Source organism: Sinocyclocheilus rhinocerous, unplaced genomic scaffold, assembly GCF_001515625.1.
Source record: "Sinocyclocheilus rhinocerous isolate Xijiao unplaced genomic scaffold, SAMN03320098_v1.1 scaffold557, whole genome shotgun sequence".
NCBI lineage: Eukaryota > Metazoa > Chordata > Actinopteri > Cypriniformes > Cyprinidae > Sinocyclocheilus > Sinocyclocheilus rhinocerous.
The window spans coordinates 176,535-197,963 of NW_015633548.1; the positions used below are offsets into that span (position 1 = coordinate 176,535).

The 21,429-nt window shown below is 35.8% G+C and overlaps 2 protein-coding genes across 4 annotated transcripts in view; one reads left to right on the top strand and one right to left on the bottom strand.

Annotated features, from left to right (window-relative positions):
* The first annotated feature begins 297 nt into the window (after positions 1 to 297).
* LOC107744511 (uncharacterized) lies at positions 298 to 3,373 on the top strand. 2 transcript variants are annotated; one of them, XM_016558193.1, is made up of 5 exons: positions 298 to 519; positions 2,065 to 2,196; positions 2,352 to 2,373; positions 2,549 to 2,620; positions 2,734 to 3,373. In XM_016558193.1, the coding sequence occupies exons 1-5, from the start codon at positions 343 to 345 to the stop codon at positions 3,111 to 3,113; spliced, it is 783 nt and encodes a 260-aa protein (XP_016413679.1). In that variant the 5' UTR covers positions 298 to 342; the 3' UTR covers positions 3,114 to 3,373. The 2 variants fall into 2 exon arrangements, with proteins under 2 accessions (XP_016413679.1, XP_016413681.1); XM_016558195.1 differs by having other exon boundaries at positions 2,068 to 2,196.
* A 2,332-nt stretch (positions 3,374 to 5,705) lies between these two features.
* The window catches only part of LOC107744508 (Rac/Cdc42 guanine nucleotide exchange factor (GEF) 6), a 35,406-nt gene continuing 19,682 nt past the window's right edge, over positions 5,706 to 21,429 (bottom strand). For both annotated transcript variants that reach the window (XM_016558190.1, XM_016558189.1), the window contains exons 9-22: positions 19,713 to 19,835; positions 16,710 to 16,848; positions 16,562 to 16,621; positions 14,907 to 15,053; positions 14,242 to 14,328; positions 14,044 to 14,125; positions 12,492 to 12,607; positions 12,221 to 12,400; positions 11,752 to 11,772; positions 8,519 to 8,612; positions 8,204 to 8,290; positions 7,987 to 8,086; positions 6,984 to 7,038; positions 5,706 to 6,891 (exon numbers count right to left, since the gene is read on the bottom strand). In XM_016558190.1, the coding sequence (XP_016413676.1) occupies positions 6,769 to 6,891; positions 6,984 to 7,038; positions 7,987 to 8,086; positions 8,204 to 8,290; positions 8,519 to 8,612; positions 11,752 to 11,772; positions 12,221 to 12,400; positions 12,492 to 12,607; positions 14,044 to 14,125; positions 14,242 to 14,328; positions 14,907 to 15,053; positions 16,562 to 16,621; positions 16,710 to 16,848; positions 19,713 to 19,835 (1,414 nt within the window). In that variant the 3' untranslated portion in view covers positions 5,706 to 6,768. The remainder of the gene's footprint in view (positions 6,892 to 6,983; positions 7,039 to 7,986; positions 8,087 to 8,203; positions 8,291 to 8,518; positions 8,613 to 11,751; positions 11,773 to 12,220; positions 12,401 to 12,491; positions 12,608 to 14,043; positions 14,126 to 14,241; positions 14,329 to 14,906; positions 15,054 to 16,561; positions 16,622 to 16,709; positions 16,849 to 19,712; positions 19,836 to 21,429) is intronic.

Below are 21,429 nucleotides of genomic sequence, written 5' to 3' on the forward strand. Positions count from 1 at the left end.
GTTTAATTAAAACAAATTCTTTACAAATGCTTGTTCACAAAATCAGAAAACAGAACATTCAAACTGCAGATTTTGAATCTGCAAAGACAATGACCTTTGTGCAAAAATGTGTGACCTCATGGAATCAGGCCTTTCTAGTGCCTGCTATGAGGACACATGCTTATTTATGCCAACTTGTGCACAAACACATATGCCGGAATTCTCAGCCCATCTAAAAAAGGTGACATCTTTCAGGAAGTTGCATTCAAATGAGCTTGCTTGCATTGAGAGCAGCTCTTCAGAAGTGCATGGGTGCCACTGGAGTACACGTCTCTTCTCTAATCGACTCGTGCTCTGTTCATCATGATAAACACCTTTCACACTAGCTACAATCCTCCGCCGGTGCCTCCACGGGCAGGATACAGCAAACCCCGGCCAGTGGGCAACACATCTTTAGTCAAGTTTTTGTCAGTGATGCTACTGCTGTTAATGATACTGACCTTCGGAGGCTTCCTCTACCTGTTCCAGAAACTCAACATGGTATGAACGGCTCTTCTCTTAGTGGCTCTTGGCGCTCAAGTTTGTATCTACTGCAGGTTTCATGGGTGTCCAATTGAAAAGAAATGATTAAGTTGGCACAATTTTAAATATCTTTTTTTTTTTTTTTTAAATAGAAGTCATTTATTATTTTAATAGAAGCTAACAGACTTTTAGATGGCAGATTATTTTATGGCTCCATATATTATAGTCATTTTGCTTATGATGATTTTTTTCAGTATGCATTATTGACATTATTAACATTTTTGTAGCTCGGCAATCATTGATAATGGTTTTGTGGTAGAAGCGATGTAAAAGGTGCCTTCATGAGGTTAACAACTTTAACATCAAATGTACACTAAAATCAAGAACAGCATTTTATGCAATGATTATTTTGTCTCAGAATATACAGAAACTTTTAAACGTAAAAATCTGAGCGGCCTAATCTCATGGGTGTACTTCCTGGGTTGTGTGGTTTTATGAGCAAGGCAGCATGCTGCGCATCAAAGAAACAAAGCCAACAAAAACCAGCCTTTCTGTCTCAAGAGGAAGTTAAAACCAAACTACCCAACAAATTATGCAAGCTCACTCTTTGATTTATATGCCAAAGAAGTGACTCAGTAACAATTTTAGGCATGATTATCCCTGTAAGCATGATTGATAATTAAAGCATCATTAGAATCAAATTGAATTGAAAAACTCCAAACGAGAAGAACGTAGTTTTAAACAGCAGCAAAAAATTTTTCAATCTATATATACAGCCATTCTTTTGGCAAACACTGATATACAGTTTCAAAATAGATTATGTACAGCTTATGTATTTCATTATGTAGCATGCATTTCCGTGAATCAAGCAGACAGACTGATATAAGAATCAATGAAGCGTTAGTTTCAGTAGGGCTTTCAAATGTTTCAGTAACGATCAAGTTAAAGTGCAAGTTTCACCAAACAGATGCGTGAACGTAAGTCACGTTCACCAGAAGGGTAAATATAGTAACAGTACATTCCATTGCGATCAGTTTCAGGTGAAATGTTGATAAAAACTAAACATGACTGTCATTACACATTTATTATTAAGCTTATTAAAGATGTACAAATATATGACAATGTTTTATCATATATAAATGATATATTTTGGACCTACTTTATGTTAAGTGTCCAATGGTAAGTGAAAACACCATCCTGTAATTAATTACTGTAGTTACGTCTACAATTATTAAGTACATAGTGTTTAAAGATACCTAATATAAAGTGGGACCCATATTATATATATGTATTTACAAATAATCAATAACATCTAGGTAATTGTACTTGTAGCGCTGCGTGAAATAAACGTCGACAGGCAGCATTATGTACATTTATAAAAACATTTTCATTGTCGTATTATATATTAAAAGTCATATAATTCACATTCTGTGTTCTCTGTGACCATGGTTTTTTTTTTGTCAAAGCTCTTTTTAGATAGAATTCAGAGCTCTTTCTCTTTCTAACTATAAATTCTTTAAGCATTAAGGGAAACATATTAATAAATGTCTTTTCCTTCATCAGCAGCTCCAGGACAGTTATCATGAAGACATCAGCCTACAGAGACTCCAGGACTGTGCCGACAGCAGTATGGGAGAAGACTCAATGACAGAATGTGGCAAACTGATGGAAAGATATAAAGTTGTCATAGCAAAGGTAGGCCTATATGTTTATGTCATGCGTTTAAAGCCACGCTTAAAAGATTTTGATGCTCCTAGATGTGAATCGTACAACATAACCATTATATGAAAACATTGTGTACAACTCTATGACTTTATGTATCATTAATATTCTTTTACTTCCTCCCAAAGGTTTCACAAGCAAATGAAAAATGTAAGTATTGCCAACCTGGTAACCTTATTAACTAAACGATCTAAAACATATCGCACAATGTATTGTTACATTGCAAGCAATGTGGCGTCCTATTACTTTTGATATATTTTGTAACCTTACTGTAACCCTTTATTTTGTATTGTATACTTACCACTGTTGTGTATTTCTCCTGCAGTGTCTAAGTTAACTGGAGGGCCACACTTTATTGGACCAGCTGCACACATGACTGCTCTGACTGAGCATAAAGGTAATAGAATGTATTAGAATCATTCATTTAGTATTCAATTAAATCATGTAATTAAACTTAAGCCTAGCCATTGTGTGCCGATAATGGGTTTCTCCTTGCATTAAAACCACCAGATAAGACTTCTGACTTCTTGAAGACAAGCAGTCTTCTTTGGGATGAAGAGCACTCGCTGCTACAGGATGTACGGCTCAGCAACAAACGGGACAAGTTGACCATTCAGTATCCCGGAATCTATTTAATCTATTCCCAGGTCACCTTCTCCAAAAATTCTCCTTTATCTTCATTAAAGCAATCCATAAGGAGCACAGTACAGCAAGGCAAGGAGCTACTCAAGTCTTTTTGCAGTTTGAACCCAAACCCACCAAATTTGTGTACAGCTTCTCTGGCGGGGGTGTTCCATCTAGAGAAAGACCAACAGATTTATGTTACAGTAACAAACACATCCTTGGTGAACCGGGACTCCTGCAGCTTTGGATTATTCAAATTGCGGTAAAGAACACTCTGGAACTGAAGCGGTCAAGGGGGAGATGGATGATACGAGACGGTCAGGGACTGACTGGATCAAGGCACTATAATTAAACGGATAATTATACAGTCATGTTATACATCTCAAGGGAAAGACATTGCACCACCTCTTCTCCTTGACACCAAACCACAATCCAAGCTCAGGGCGAACAAGGAAGTCATGAAACCATCTGAATATGGGAACATCCTTTCGATTATATTGTTCATTGCAAATACAACCCGATAAGAACACCATGAATGTTTTCAAACCACTAGTGTTTGGTGGCGTTTGTCTGAAATTATTTATTATTATGTGTAGTTTTCCTTTTTATGTTTTGCTCTTCTTTTTATAATGATAATAATGAACTATTGACTTAGTAATAAAGATATTTATTTTAGTATAAGCTTGACAATTATAATTGATGGTCGATTCATTTTTTCCGCCCTCCCTATTATACTACTCCTCAAGTCCTCCAGTATTTTTTATATTATTACCAATGTTTCCAAGTGGTCATGAGTTGTGTAAGTGTTTCCTAACATAGTAGATTGAGGTTGTGAGAAGTTTGGAAACTACTGTGTAGGACGAGACGAAGAGAAAGACGCATAAGCCTACCAGTTCTGTTTTTAACTTCAATTTGGTAATATGACCCTAAACTGACTACTGCTGTGCCTATTTTACAGCATTCCATCCTCCTCCATGGAAACAGTGAGTTTTAGGTGCCAAACGCGTGCTCGTTTGAGCCACGCGGATGCCTCTGCTTACAGGAAGTTGTCAGCCTACTACACTCACTCTAGCCTGTACATTTACTCCATTCACGCATTAAAAACTAACACACCATATTGAAAATACATCATTTTAATTACCTCTGTATTTCACAACAAGGTGGAATTTCCTTGTGTAAGTTGGATGCAAATAAAATCAAACGCATAGCTTATTAACATGATGTTATTTTATTAAAATAAATCCTTATTGAAACGAAGACAAAATAAAAACACAAGCACTAGGGAAAAAACGAAAACAAATTATATATATATATAGCATTTATATTGCATAGATCAGCGCCGCAAAAATAAAACTTGTGTTCTGCAGACATGGCCACTTTTAAGAGGAAACTGACGTGGACATTCTTCAACCCTCATTTATGATCTCCTGAAAGTGCTATTCTTTTATTTATTTTTTTCCGGACACATTCATGACATGACAAAGTGAATTTCCTTTCAGTGAGATCAGTAGCCACCCAGAGCAAATATCAGGTATACATACTAGCATAACCTACTGAACAATTCAATCTCTTCCACATTACACACACACAAACAGACCATCAGAAATATCACATTTACCACTGCAGATGTCAAAGTTTTAGACCGATGGTTTAAAACTTCAGGAGTTTTCATAATAACAACAACAAAAACAATACAATCAGGGTTAACACTTTAAAATAATATTTAAGGCTATGTGTACCACATGGCATGCGAGGTTAATTGCTGGAAAAGCAAACACGCACACAAACATGAAACAGATTTACACACAGTACCACAGTAACAGCATTACATTTGTGCGCCTCACAGCACATCTTATTGCCTAATCGGAAGAATATATTATACAGTATACTCCTTCCAAGAGAAAAACTGGCTCTTGCACAGCAATTGTAACAACAAACCAGTCGCATATTGCATTGAATTGCCACAGCAATGCTCCGGAGGTGACCACTGGTGGGTTTAAAACCATTTTTTAAAAAAACTCCCCACCCAAGTTTTGCTCTCTTTGCATGCATTTCTTCACTGCTTAAGATCTCCGATCCACAGCGAATGAAAAGATTAGTCACGGTTATGATCGCTAATGATTAGTTGAAAGGTTTAGCACTCCAGACACAGTGTCATTTGTGTAATTGTAACTAGTTACAGTTAAAATGGCAAGAGTTCAAGAAAAAAAAATATATGTACCACGCGTACCACGGCAGAATACAAATGAGTAAAAAAATGCACCTCCGCTGTAAATCAGATTAGACGCCATATTAAATTCAACGTGGATGAAAACAAGTCTGTGAGAGATAGACGTACTTTCTTTACCATGGCATCCACTATATAAAGCTCCTAGATCACATAATTTACTAAAACTCATAACTTTCAAAACGTAAGTTTTTTCGGAAAGATGTTTGGTCAGCTGAACAATCTGTATGTTATTAAACTACAGTACAATCCACTAAATGCACTGTACTTCTATCCATCACAGCCTCCATTTCATTCCGGACAAAAATTAAACCTTGCTGATGGGGAGCAGTTTGCTGGAAAAAAAAAAATCAATAAAATTGCGTTCTAACCACATTTGTTTGTCACTCTAATATGAGCCTCCAAGATATGGTAAGTGAGGAACAAACAATAGGTGCCTAAAGTACCGTACGTTTCTACGTACACTTGATTTTTTGAGTCCTAAAAGGGATCCTAGTACCAAATCTGCAAACATTCTGGATTGTTTTTGGTTTAAGATACATATGAAATAGTTTCAAGCCTCTGAAAAAGGAGGATGAAGTTTCCTACTGTATTTTTGTTATCATTAAATTTTTTTCCTTTCGCCATATCTGATATATACATATTTATACTGTATATATGATATACATACATTATATGATGTATCGTATTAGTATAGTATTATAAACCTAACTATTTCTGACAACTATATCCCTGATAGCTTTAAACTAGTGATGATTATCAGAAGCGTGATTATGTAGTATTATAATGGCTCTTTTAGAAATACTGTGTACCCATACTGATGCGAGTGACTGTCCGGGTAACACATATTTGGAATAAACTGAATCTAAACCTACAGTCCAATGACGCATTACAGGCATTTAATTCAAAGCCTTCAAACTAAAAGGAAAAACCAAACTCATTTTAAGATGGCAAGTAGGGCATCTCATGTCAATCAGGTGCAACCACAAATCTCAATCTTGTTCATTTGTGACCTAAAAGCAACCGTTTTCACATTATAAAAGCAGAAATGGGTCTCAAAAGAGCAATACTTGTTGAAACAGTGGAATCCTGCAATGTTCAACCACAAGTATCTCCTCTTACGCCATAAACAGAATATTTTCACTTGTGCAATAGTGGCTTGAGTCGGAATGCTGTTCATGGGCTGAATGTCATTGGATTTCTTTTGTCCATGACCAGTAACAGTCATAAAGTGAGGCAGATATTTGTTCAGTTCAAAAACAAGAGATTCCACCATCTTTTCTGTGATGATTCTTGTTGGAGTGGAGTGAACCGGAACAAAAAATGGACAGGACTCTGACAATCATCTGAAGTTTTCCAAATCACAAAATACAGTTCACTTGGTCTTCTAGAACAGTTGCCGGTTTGCTCTCAGAAGGTCACATCACAGGAGCGTGAAGCAAACCGCACAGTGATATTCTTCAGTATGGCAAGATAAACACAGTCACTAATCACAGAGTTGATCTTCTTATCGCATCTTGTCCTTAAAAAACATTTGACGAGAAATGGCTGAAAATCCCCAGCATGGTGACTTTCCAAAAGCAACGTTCAGTGTGTAATGTGATGGAAAAAAACACATAAAAACACATTTGTGAGGACACACAGACACGGAAACACATACATGCAGCTGGCAAAGGGAAACAGGCGAGTGTTCTTCAGTGACCTCCTTCATCCCAGGAACAGTCATTCTTTTGCTTGGCCAACTTTCTGACTATACGCTCTAGCTCCTTACGGGACTTCTGTTCCTCGTCCAGACATTGCTTCATCCGTTTATTCTCCTACATTCACGAACACATGGCATCAGAAGATTACAGCATAATGCCTATTATAACTCAGGCCAACACGAGGTTCCAATAACGTAAAATCTTACCTTTTTTAATTCATGGACTTCATCTTTTAGAGCATAAACAGCATCAACAAGACTTCTGCAAAGCAATAGAATAAAAACATTCTTTAAAATATTCAAAAGGAAAACAGAACATTTCAAGTTGCAACTGTTAAAGGGTTAGTTCACCCAATAATGAAAATTAGCCCATAAATTACTCACCCTAAAGTCATCCTAGGTGTATATGACTTTCTTCTTTCAGACAAATCCAGTCGGAGTTATATTAAAAATTGTCTTTGATCTTTCAAGCTGTTTAATGCCACTCAGCGGGTGTTGCATGCATCAGTCCAAAAGAAGTTAAATAAAAAGTGTCTCACACAGCTCAGGGGGGTGAACAAAGGCCTCCTGTAGCGAATCGATGCGTTTTTGTAAGAAAAATATCCATATTCAAAACGTAATAATCACTTTAATGTAGCTTGCGCCAACAGTTGTACACGAAAGCAGCTCCGGGCGGATGACGTATGAGGTCAACTTTGCGCATGCGTCGCTCAGAAGTGAGGCACGCGGAAGCGCAGCAGAGAGATCAAAACAAAACAACGTTCACTTATTAGAAGTACAAAACGAGGATTTGTAAAGAATGTCGGAAGCTTTTTTTTTAAATGGATGGGCATGTTTTATTTAACTTCTTTTGGAATGAAGCACTGCAACACCCGCTGACTGCAATGATAGAGCTTGGAATAGCCAGGACAATTTTTAATCTAACTCCGACTGGATTCGTCTGAAAGAAGAAAGTCATATACACCTAGGATGACTTGAGGGTGAGTAATTTATGGGCTAATTTTCATTTTTGGATGAGTATAATAATAATAAATGTAGGGTTAAAAGATTTAGGATTTAAAAAGAAACATTAAGACGCAACATGAAGAAATATTTACAATTCTGCACTATTTCTATGTTACTAATAAAACAAACTACAATATAAGCATTTTTCTTAAATGGACTCAATGCTAAAAATCAAGTAATTCTGATATCAGATAACTGAACATACTTTTCCTCAATGATCGTCTGGCCATTGCTCTTGATCTCCTCAACAATAATCTTCTCTTCTTCTGGAAGCAGGACCTGGGGGATGCACTCCTTACGAACAGCTGTGCAAACAAAATCAAATCTTCTAATGAAATCACACTGTTAAACTGTAAAAATACATTTCTGTTATTAAAAATTCAGTAGCTTAGTTATACAGTACATATGACAGGCAGGTCTACCTGTGGTGGATTGGTGGAGACTGGCTCCGGTGCAGTAGGCCTCAATCACTTTGAGTATCTGTGCATCCTCCTCCAGAGCTGCTGTGCCTGCATGTGACAGAAATAAAATTTTCACAGTGACGATCCATCAGTTTATTATGTATCTGTATTTCTTTTTGATTGTACGTTAAATACATGTTGGCAAAGCTACTGTTTGTTTGTTTGTTTGGTCTCAAACCCCCGCAATTCTACCACTACGGGGACTATTTTTTTTTTTTTGCAAGATCTTAGTTCTGGGAACTAAATGAATTTTATTTAGCGTTTTAATATACTTACTTTTTCTGAGCAGGAACTCATCATCTGATGGTTTTCTCTCCGATTTTCTTTTTGGAAGGAACTTGGGTCTGGGTCTGGGGCTTTTACTAGAGTCCTGAGGAAACAGTCTGGTGTTAATGAAGTAACAGCATCTGCTGAGCTCTGAATAAAACCACAAAACCACAACTAGAGGACCTTAATTTGCGCTCAAATCCCGAGCGAGAATGCTAAGAAATGAGGCCAATAAACGGCAGCTTACATAAGTTATGACGCCATTCAGGATAATTTAACAGCAAATTATCAGGGACTCATGAATGAAAACAATTTGCAGATGAGAGACCCTTGTCTGTTTGTGAACTAATTATTTCAGTCTGAGTCATTTGTTGACTGTTACAGCAGTGTCACAGGGCTGCCGCCACCTTTTTTCTTGAATGCTAACACCGCGGAGTGAGTCATCTAAATTGGACTCCTCCAGAACGAAAGCTTTATTAAATCAAGTTATTTTGACCATCTTCATTGAATTGTTTAAACGACAGACTAACCATGGCAGACATAAAAAGTTATGTGGGCAGCTTTATTAAATAGGAGTTAAACATTTTAGTTAGGAATGTCTTGATGAATATTTAAGGGTTTAAAACATTCCGTCACTGACAACCAGTCAGTTCAATCACAGTTTTAGTGAGAATCCGTAAAGCAGTAGTAAAAAAAGTATACATTTTATTGAACGTTGATTGACCAAGACTGTATTGTTTTTTATTATGAAATACACACATATACACTTGGCATGCTTCACGCTAAATGGGGTTTTTATGTTTTACTCATGACATCAAACCGAAAGTAAATGTTGGAAATAACTGAAGTCAAGCATGCACATGTTCACAGTTTACAGAAATGTTTATCACTAATGAATTGCTCATTCATGAAATGAATGTATAACATCATTTGAATCAACACGAAAAGAGAAAGTGGCAAATATTAGCGCATTGATTTACAGCACAACATTGTGGCCCTGAGATATGAAAAACAATGAATGACGTCTTGGTCTCTCGAATAATTCTCCAGGTTCGTTAAGACAAACAATTAGCCTGGAAAATGACGTGAAAACTAGCGGAAAGACCTGGCTTATGAGAAGACCTCTTAGTTTTTAAACAAAAACGTGCCATTATGCTATGTGGTAGCTGTTGCTCAGAATACCGGGACATAAAACAGAGAATCACGCAGCATGATTGGAAAATAATATTCCTTCTTATGGTGACGTAAGCAGAGTCACCTCACCCTAACTAGGCATTATGAGTCATTTTGCCATTTCTATGAACAGCTACTTGGCAGATACTGATTCTTTTGATCATCTAAATGTAGCTTACCGGTAGACAACATTTAACAGGTTCATTGCGCAGGTATAAGATTATTTTCTGAACTCTGCAAATATAAGATGTGATATGTGGATTTTAAGATGTGATATCAGCTGTGAAAAAGTGTTTCTTGAATGGCCATATTTGTTGGAAGCAATAAAATGTATAGGCTTGGGTACATTTTTGATTGACATGGTAAAAGTGATGTTTTCTAACACTTCAGTAACTGTGGCAACAGCTCCCATTCAGAATCTCTTGAGACAGTCTGCAAGACAATTCACTATCCCAGTTATTTATTTTATATCCCTGGAACACTGCCGCAGGTTATTAGACTATTGCCGAATATAGAACCAATTATTGCTGTTATGTTTTTCCAATATGAAGAAATCTCTACCTAATGCTCTTGATATCTACAAGTGATTTATATCTAATCACAAATCTAGTTAGAAACTAAAATGGGAAATATATCTTCCTCATAATATACAGGTGCATCTCAATAAATTAGAATGTCGTGGAAAAGTTCATTTATTTCAGTAATTCAACTCAAATTGTGAAACTCGTGTATTAAATAAACTCAGTGCACACAGACTGAAGTAGTTTAAGTCTTTGGTTCTTTTAATTGTGATGATTTTGGCTCACATTTAACACAAGGGCCACATTCTCAACATCTCAAAAAAACTTGTATGCGTTTTCTATGATACAATTTCAAACATTATGGTAAAAAAGTAACTTAGTACATTGTCATTATTGAAGAGATGGCTACATTTACCATTTTCTATTGTTTTCTATAAAACACTATTATTAGTAGCACTTATGGGTGCAAATTTAAAACAAATTTAATACAATTATTTTAAAAAAAGCATCTAATCATACTTGCTGTCTTACATAATGAAAACTTTTGCTACCATCAGAGCAACTGAAGCGTCAAGTACCACCAAATGGAAAGCAGGTTTTTGCAAGTCTGCTACCACACTTGTCGAGAGCAAGCAGCATGAAATGAGTAAAGAGCCGTCTGCAGAAGAACCGTTCTTGCATTTTGAAACAGCTGGACAGAATGTAGGAATGAAACATAATCCAGGGCTTTTGAGGCACATTTTTAACAGCTTTTAAAATGAATCTTGAAAAGTGGTTGAAATGGCATGGAAGCAGAAGAAGGAACCACCAAAGATGTATATATATCTAGAGAATGTTTACTCAGACCAATAATAAAAAAAAATAGCATGTAATGGAAATAAAACAAGCAATATATTGACTTCTAAAGCCAATTTTGCCTATTCAGTGCTTTGTCTGCCACACTAATGTAATATTACTTGGGGATTTCTCAACAAATTTTTATATAAGTGATTAATTTGATTAATCACTCACATTCAATACAATTTATTTGTTTTGACTGAATTTGATCAAATTGAAGCTCAACATTTCTATATACTGTATGCATGTGTACACTTTTGTTTTTTGGTTGGATAAGTATCACACCATCTTTGTAAGTATCACAGCAGTTTTTTTCATGCAGGAAAAGGGTTGGTTGGGTTTGTGGGTATATTGATTAAAGACGATGAGCTTTGAAGGTTGAGAAGCAGGATATGATTCAGTACACATTGTTTACTGCCTGCCAACATTTTGCTATTGTATCTGAACTCCCTTTCTATTAATAAATGAATACAACATAGCAAAGATCATAAATTACAAATAAATGCAGCTTAAGCAAAGATCACTGCAGCGGGAGTAGAAGATACAACTGCAAACCACACCGGAAATGGGCGGCTCTCCACAGATTTAAAGAGAAAAAGACAGATAAGCATGGATCCAGCGTGCAACACCGGTGCTAGCCAAGCACACAGACACGGACACACACACACACACGTACTCACACAAAACACACAGACACACATCTACTCTTACCTTCAGGATATAAGACATCCTCTAAAGAAGCAGAAAATGGAGAGAGAATGAAGATGTGTATGAGAATAAAAGAACAGCCTGACAGGAATATGATGGAAAGATCAGGGAGAGGTGAACATTAATTGTTGCAGAGAAACAGAAAATTTCACATGCATTTCATGATCGTCACTAACACCCGTGGTAAAATCTTGTAGAGAGGCCATGCACATTAATAAGATGTTCGAGTGGGCTTTGGGTAGAGTTAGCTAATCTGCAGCTCAAAGACCACTAAACATTCCACTTAAATCTGAGATAACAACACCTCCACCGCAGCTTGTGGTGAAGAGGATGAAGGAGGCTGCTGGCTGAAAAACTTTACAGTCAGAGTAGCTCTGTGTGCATCGGTTTCCTGTTAGGACCACCAAGAATACACAAAGGTAAATTACGCTCCCACTCAAGATCTCTTATGACTGTTTTCCAGAAAGCGTACCTCTTTATAACCTAGCGCAGCGGAGGGCTTGAGGGGCGGCGCTGGTCTCAGACAGCTTAAGGACCATGGCTTGGTGATCTTGGGGGGTTCGAGAGGGCCTCGGTTAGCCACAGCAGTACCGAAACTGTGCAAGTGGTGGGACGACGTGCCAGCCATGGTTGCAAGTTTAGCCTCAACACTCTGCTCATGCAAAATACACAAGAAAATAATGATTCACCTGTAGACGGTCATCATACTGAGAAATAAGGTGCAAAAAAAGAGAAAGTGTTACCTTCAATGTTGTTCCGACTGGACTTCCTTCCTTGGTGTAAGCATGAAGATGTTCTAACCACTCCAGCTGCTCCTGTGCACTACTGCAGAACACCATGGTGCGATCTATTGTCCCTCCTAAAAACACAATCAAAACATGGTCAGCAAAATGGAAGATACAACAATACTGCAACTGTTCAAGCATGTGCATCCTAACATTAGATAAGTTTTATTTTGAAATTTTTTAAATAAACAAAACCACAACAACAACAACAACAACAAAATTAAACGGATAGTTCACCCAAAAGTAGAAATTCTGTCATTTACTCATCCTCGTGTGGTTCAAAAACTATGCTGTCACATGGAACACAAAAGAAAAAATTTGGAAGAATTCTCAAGCTGCCATTTTTCCATAGCAGACATGCCTGTTAAAGGGGTCCTATTATGCTTTTTCACTTTTTCAACTATAGTTAGTCTGCAATGTTGCGGTTTGAGCATAAAAAAGATCTGCAAAGTTACAAAGCTGAAAGTCCACTTCAATAATAGGACCCCTTTAAAGGGATAGTTCACACAAAAATGAAAATTACCCCATGATTTACTCACCCTCAAGCCATCCTAGGTGTATAAGACATTCTTCTATCAGACGAATACAATCGGAGTTGTATTAAATAATGTCCAGGCTAATCCATGCTTTATAATGGGAGTGGATGGTAGCCCAAAATTTGAAGTAAAAAAAAATTGCACCCATCCATTATAAAAGAAGTCCACACGGCTCCGGGGGGTTAATAAAGGCCTTCTGAAGCGACGCGATGCGTTTGTGTAAAAAAAATATCCATATTTACAACTTTATAAACCTTACTCTCTAGCTTCCGCTAACTGTTGTATGTGCGTTCACGAGAGAGTGGAGTCCAGCGGATGACGAATCACCAAAGCTGATTTTCAGTATCAGTACTCCAGTCTTCATTGTCACATGATCCTTCAGAAATCATAATATGCTGATTTGCTGCTCAAGAAACATTTCTTATTATTATCAATGTTGAAAACAGTTGTACAGCTTAATATCTCTGTGGAAACTGGGATACGTTTTTCAGGATTCTTCAGTAAATATAAAGCTGAAAATAACAGCATTTAATTGAAACAGAAATCTTTTGTAACATTATAAACGTCTTTACTGTCACATTTTATCAATTTAATGCATCCTTGCTGAAAAAGAATCCTTTCTGGATCTTAGCAGATGTGGTCTTTATGAACTGTATGTAAAATATTTGCATAAAAAACTTCTCCAAAATTCCTTGCTTTGTGTCCCACAGGGTAAAAGGATGACAGTGAGAAAGAAAGTGAGCAAATGGTGACAATTTTCATTTTTGAGTGAACTATTCCTTTAATAAAATCACACACACACATGCTCTCTACTTGTTAGGTTAAACTCCACTGCTGCCTGCTGATATAAAAACAGCTCAGGTACTAGCAGCATAGAAAAAAAGTAGCATTAATGACAAGGTCAAGTGTACATTGTTCTGTGACCTCTCAAAAAACATGCCTCACTAAAACGGTTTACATGGACTGAAACAAACCTGTGATCTCAAAAGCATAATGGCCTGTCTCTGCATCCTCTGGCTGTTTGGTTACAGTGGTTCCAGTCAGTGGAAGATGTCCCTATGAAACGAGTGAGACACAAATGAGAGCACTGAAGTTGACACTTTTTCATAAATAACACATGCTCATTGTCATGCACCCAGTAAAACATAAGGAAAAAAAAGAAATTAACTCACCTGGTAAATGAAACCACTCATTCTTGGGCTGGCAGACAGCATGACTACCACATTGGGAAACAGCATGAAGTACCGCTCTTCCTTTTCCTAGAAAAAAGCACATATGCAGAGAAAGAGAAGGGAATACATTGAACAGAAATGGCGGGAAATCACTCCGAATGAATGTAACAATATAATACTTTCATCAACCTACTAATTTTCCTTTAGCTAACCCCCTTCTGATAATATTAGTGGCTCTATCAGCCCCTCACACAGCACTGTTTCCATTAACCAGACCATCAGATTCAAAGGGGGCTGAGGTTCGAGTTAAAAACGCATTCAGTGACCACAGATGCAAAACTTTGCAGGGGGGTTTGAGCTGTTGACACTTAAACATTTTCCATTGGTTAGCTAAAACAAGTCACAAAAAAAAACAAAAAAATGAGTCTGTGCTTCTGGCCGTTATGTTTAAAAGGTCCTGATCAGCACTTTTACACAAAACAACCTTGTTTTGCACTACATTTCAATTAATACTGATTAAAATAATCACTTCATAGATTATTTTGACACTGTGCTAACATCTAACATGCATTTTGCACAAAATAAACAGTGATATAACCATGCAGATGTGAAAACAACATGTCAGGTCGAGTTTAGTTGCCACACTGTTATTTCCTGGTTCTCACCTCATTTGAGCTGCTCTGGATGTGGACCTGTGACATGTAGACCACCTGACCCAGCGACTTCATGCTGTCGCCCTCCCAGCCCCGCACTGGCTCCGACAAGATCTGCAACTCCAAGTTCTTTCTTTTTCGCAGATCTTGACACTGAGTCTGAAATACACGAACAAATCAATTCAGTGAAACAAGAATTAGATACATTAATGTGTTAAAGGGGTCATATGATGCGATTTCAATTTTTCCTTTCTCTTTGGAGTGTTACAGCATAGAGAAGAAACAATAATGTACAGTATGTGGAAAATGTGTTTTTTGAACTTTAAACCGCATAAACACATTTCATTACACCAAATACACAAAATAATGTTCTTTTTAGCAGCATCATATGACCCCTTTAATATGCATTTCATAGTATGAGTCAGTGTAAAGACAAACCAATGACACAATGATTCGAAACAATATCATTTTACAGTCAAGTATTAAGATTCATACCAAGTCTAAAAAGGGTTAGCAGCTGTGATCAAACATTTAGAAAATGTTCTTAATTCTCTGAAAAATGTCCCGTTATCTGAATTAATTGTTGGACATTCAGAATGCATACACACACAACATTTTTAAAAGTTTGAGGTTGGTATGATTTTTTGTTTATGTTTTTGAAAGTCTCATATTTATTTGATAAAAAAATACAGCAATACAGAAGAATTATTTTTTTGTAAAATTATCAAATATTATTGCAATTTAAAATGACTTTTTTCTATTTTAATATGTATTAAATTTTAATTTATTCCTGTGATGCAAAGCTGAATTTTTTAGCATCATTACTCCAGTCTTCAATGTCACTTGATTCTTCAGAAATCATTCTAATATGCTGATTTTCTGTTCAAGAAACATTTCTTAGATTTTTTTTTTTGGACTACAAAGTTTAATGCCAAATTCGAATGTCAAATGATCGTATCGTTAAAATAGGCATATTCAAAAACAGAACGTGTTTTCTAACACACAATAACCTGGAACATGAAACGGTCCTTTCGGAGTGGGAGGTCACTTCTCCATATTTCCAGGCATTACATTCATGTTCCTAACTGATGCTTACTTATCAAAGTGATTTACAATAAAGTGCGCAAATCATCTCATCGGCAAATACCAATATAGGTAACTGAAAAAAAAGCATAGGTAAAGGGGGAAGACCAAGTCTACATGACACCTCCACTAGTGAGATCTAAACTATGAAGATGGGACTCTCCCTTACCTGTCAGAAAAAACAAAAAGAACAAATGAAACTGTTCCACAGAACACAACGAGTAAAGAAATCACCTACTACTAAAATTTGACCTGAGAAGCCATTATATATGCATTGACTCATCTTTTCTTCAGTCTTTTTTTATGTTATAGAGGCACTCTTGCAAAACCTTAACCTTTACATTTCATGTAACAGCGAAATCTCCTCCAACCTGTAAAGTGCAGTGAACCTGTTGCGCGGTTTAGAGATGAGGGTAAAAGGGAATTAGAGAGAAAAGATTCAAAATGTTTTGCAACATGAGAGGAAACATCTCACAGTGGTCAAAACTGAGAAGTCAAAGTGATGAATGGATTTTATAGAAAACTTTAGTTGTCAGACAAGGGCCAAGATGAAATGGCAAATATGACGGATAACGGTTACATACCACAAGATTTTTAAAAGCAACAGTCGCTTTGAGAATGTCACTGTAATCTGGATGCGCTTCCTACGAGAAAAAAAAAGAAAGAATCTGTAAATATTATAACTCATGAAAAGACTCATGGGCATTCATGGCCTTGACAGCTTACTGTTACCTCCACATGTCGCTCAAGCTCCTGCAGGAGGGTGGGGTATTTGTCGAGCCTCATGAAGGGTCTGCTCAGGCTGGTGGTGAGGGTCAGGATACCGGGAGCACTGGCACCCTGACTCTCCATAAACTTATCCAGCTCCTCACTGTTTAAGGTAATGCAAAGTATTGGAATTAGGTGCCTTTTCTAGTCAATTCAAGTCAAATCACATCAGCATTTTAAAAATTATTTTAATTTTAAGAATAGTTTAAAACAGATCAAACCTTATTACAGATAAACATCAATATCAATGTACAACTACCATTTAAAAGTTTGGGGTCAGTAAGATTTTTTTTTTTAAGTAACTTAATACTTTTATTTGCCAAGGATGAATTAAATTGATCAAAAGTGACAGTAAAGACATTTATTATTATTTTTATTTTAATGCTGTTCTTTTAAAATTTCTATTCATCAAATATATTTTAAAAAATGCACCGTTTCCATAAAAATATTAAGCTACTTTATCTAACCTTTTTCAACACTGGTAATAATAATAAAAAAAAAACATTATTGAGCAGCAAATTATCATATTAGAATGATTTCTGAAGGATCATGTGACACTGAAGACTGGAGTAATGATGCTGAAAATTCTGCTTTGCATCACAGGAATAAATTACATTTTAAAATATATTACAACAGAAAACAGTTATTTTGAACTCTAATAATATTTCACAATATGAATGTTTGTAATGCATTTTTGATCAGATAAATGCAGCCTTTGTGAGCATAAGTCTTCTTTTTTCCAACCCCAAACTGTTGCATAAATAAATGCACACTAAAATGTATTTTGAACATTTTAGGTGCACTTTAAAATGTATGACTTGGTATAATATTAAAAAAATTATAACAATAATAAAAACTCTGAGGCAAAATGTTAACAATGCTTTCTCATATAACCATAACAATGGCAAGTGTTTTGGGGAAGGTGACAGAACGGGCGTGAAGAGAATACTATTTGCTGAAATGTGATAAACTAAAGTTAGACTAAAGATGAATCATCGAACACATCATGCCTTGAATACACAATCAAGCAATGGAAAAATGCTGCAACAATTCTGCAGAGTGATATGCAAGTGAACAAACACAATCAAAAGTGTGTCTTCTGCCTCCATCAGCACAACCACAGCTATAGATATCCTGTTGGGTTAGTGCTGTTTCCTGTGTGTATGAGGCATGCCTTTTCACTCTCTCCTTCTGTCGTGGAGCATTCTGAGGTGGAAGGAGAAAACTAACAGAAACCCTGATGTAGTTCATCGTACAGGAAGTGTGTAAAATGTGGCTCAGACATTTATGAATACCTGTTAAGTTTACTAGTACAAACCAAAGAAAAAAAAAAAACCTTAAAATGGAAATAGGGCAGCAGTGTTATATGTAAAGGCAAAAGGGAGATTTGCTTGTTTAGTCACTCAGCTCAGTGAGACATAAGAGAATGAAAGCTTTGTAGTGACACCTGGTGGTTCAACTTTATATTAAAAAAAGCAAAGACACTAGTGACAAAAAAAAAATTGTCACTAGTGTCAAACAAACAGAAATGTTTTGTAAGCTTAACAGAGCTAAAGTATTAACAATCTTTGGGAAGTCAACTTATATACTGTATGTGAGATTAATTGGAATATATGTGGATATTAACTGGAACTGACAGGAGACAAAATATTTTGTGCCAATTTTTTCATCTCAATCCTTTTTTTGCCCAGAAACCACTCTTTTGCATGCCTCCTCATTAACTATGTAGAGATGTGCTCAGAATCTATTGATGTATTACTGTTCTCTGCAGCTCTCTGTACCACAATTCAGACTTTACACTAATTCTTTACAGTTTGTAACATGTTTTTTAACAAAACTAAATGACACTAAGAAGAGTTTCAAAATTCATCACTTTAACCCTTAATATTCAAAATAACGTGTCAAATTACGGTAACACTTTACAGTAAGATTTGACTTGTTAATATTAGGTAACTACTATACATTAGTAATAGTTAACAAACTAACAATTAAAAATACTTCTAAAGCATTTGTGACCCTGGACCACAAAACCAGTCATAAGGGTCAATTTTTTGAAATTGAGATTTATACATTATCTGAATGTATACATTATTTGGCCGAGATGCAACTACCGGTATTTGAAAATCTGGAATCTGAGGGTGCAAAGAAATCTAAATACTGAGAAAATCGCCTTTAAAGTTGTCCAAATGAAGTTCTTAGCAATGCATATAACTAATCAAAAATGAAGTTTTGATATATTTACGGTAAGAAATTTACAAAATATCTTCATGGAACATGATCTTTACTTAATATCCTAATGATATTTGGCATAAAAGAAAAATCAATAATTTTGACCCATACAATGTATTTTTGGCTATTGCTACAAATATACCCCAGCGACTTAAGACTGATTTTGTGGTCCAGGGTCACATTTATTAAACTTAGTTATTGTTAATTTCAAAATGTATCAATACATAATTAAAATCAAAAGCTATCTGTTAATATTGTTTAAGGGACCTGAGCTAATCTGAACTAACAATGAACAGCTGTATTTTATGAACTAATAATATAATATATAATATGATAATATTAGCTAATGCATTAACCAATGTTAATTAATGGAACCTTATTGTAAATTGCTACCAATATTAATTTTAATAGTTAATCAATGCACATACCCACACATAAAATATGTTAAATGGAAGCTCAACAGTACTTGCATGACATGCTTGAGCTTCTGTTTACCATATTTGATATGCTCTATTTGATATGTGTTGATCAGTGTTTATATGTAAATTATATGTGGTCTTCATAAGACTTGAATTAAACAGCTTGATTCATTTGGATCACTTTTAACAGTGCATTTTTTGTACTTTTTGTAGAACAAACTTTCGATAAATATTTGTTTAATGAAAAATATCTTAATTTGTGTTCTGGAAGATTCACAAAAGTCAAGAACATGTCGATGACAATTTTGTGAACACTGACCTGTGATCAGTCAGCACACAGACTGCAGAAGGATGGCTGGAGCAGTAGGACAAGTACAGTGTTCTGATCTGACACATCAGGTTCAGGTAACATCCGCCAATCCGCTGCTGGCCCTCTGGCATCCTGCAAGACAAAAACACACAGATCAGCCCCGATACATTATCTGACTACAAATTTTTTATTTTTTTATTTAATGTCAAATAACCAGTGTTGGGGAGTGACTAGTTACATGTAAAAGTGTTATATAATTCAATTACAAAATAAATGTAACTGTAATCGGTTACAGTCACTGAGAAAAAAATGTGTAATTAAATTACAGTTACTTATGAAAATGTTAATGATTACAAAGGGGGTTACATCTGAATATGTTCACACACACGCTCATGCATTGACACCAATGTTTCAGCAGTTAAGGACACAGAATAGGACACATGCTTATTTGATAACTGCTTTTTCTTCCAATTTGGGTTTATGTATATGCTTTATTTTTTAAGATTAACAGTTTTTTTTCCAAGGCATTGTTAGATGCCAGTGTTTCCTGTCAGTGTTATTTGAACAGTATCAAAGATATTAAACTATTTCTTGTTATGATTTTAAATCTTTATTTAATCTCAGAATGATCTGAAAGTAAAAAGAGGTGCCAAAGTCTTATTTTGTGGTGTCTGTGCTTTAAAATTGAATCATCATAATCATAATTCAAGCGATGAACGATTTTGAAAGTCTGACAGTAATCAGTGTTGAGTGCTACTGTAAGGTTAACCCTGTCTGGTTTAGATGTTTGGAAATGATTAACAGTTGAAAACATTCGTTAGAAATTTCGCAAAGTAATAAAAGAGTAATAAAATGTGACCCTGGACCACAAAACCATTCATAAGGGTAAATTTTTTTTAATTGAATTTATACATCTGAAAGTTAAATAAATACATTTTCTATTGATGTATGGTTTGTTAGGATAAGACAATATTTGGCTATTTGAGATACAACTATTTGAAAATCTGGAATCTGAGGGTGAAAACAAACCTAAATATTGAGAAAATCGCCTTTAAAGTTGTCCAAATGGAAGTTCTTAGCAATACATGTTACTAATCAAAAATTTCAAGTTTTGATATAGTTACGGTAGGAAATTTACAAAACATCTTCATGGAACATGATCTGTACCTAATATCCTAATGATTTTTGGCATAAAAGAAAAATTGACCATTTTGACCCATACAAAGTATTGTTGGCTATTGCTACAAATATACCTGTGCTACTTAAAGGTGGGGTAAGCGATTTTTCAAAAACGCTTTAGAAAACTGATTCGGGCCGACTAGCAAAACAAACTTCTAGCCAATCAGCAGTAAGGGGCGTGTCTACTCATGATGTGGAGGAGAGAGAATTCAGTCCGAGCCGAGCAACTAGACAGCATCACTGATTATAATGAGTTCCATAGTATTTTGTTGTACCGCGCCACACCAGTCCGGTGTTTTGGTGATTTCAAATGTCAACATTGGCTACCAGAAATTGTTTACCTAGAGCGATTAGACTACTTAAGGTTTTATGGTCCAGGGTCACAAATGTAACCAGTTACATTACTTTAAAGGGGTCATATGATGCTGTTAAAAAGAACATTATTTTGTGTATTTGGTGTAATGAAATGTTTATGCGGTTTAAAGTTAAAAAAACACATTATTTTCCACATACTGTACATTATCAGAATCAGAATCAGAATCAGAAT

What these genes read in the sequence shown, in the direction of transcription:
- LOC107744511 (XM_016558193.1), top strand. Translation starts at nt 343, where the DNA reads ATGATAAACACCTTTCACACTAGCTACAATCCTCCGCCGGTGCCTCCA. An exon ending in TGTTCCAGAAACTCAACATG is followed by an intron (nt 520 to 2,064) that starts GTATGAACGGCT and finishes TTCCTTCATCAG; the next exon opens with CAGCTCCAGGACAGTTATCA. An exon ending in ATAAAGTTGTCATAGCAAAG is followed by an intron (nt 2,197 to 2,351) that starts GTAGGCCTATAT and finishes TTCCTCCCAAAG; the next exon opens with GTTTCACAAGCAAATGAAAA.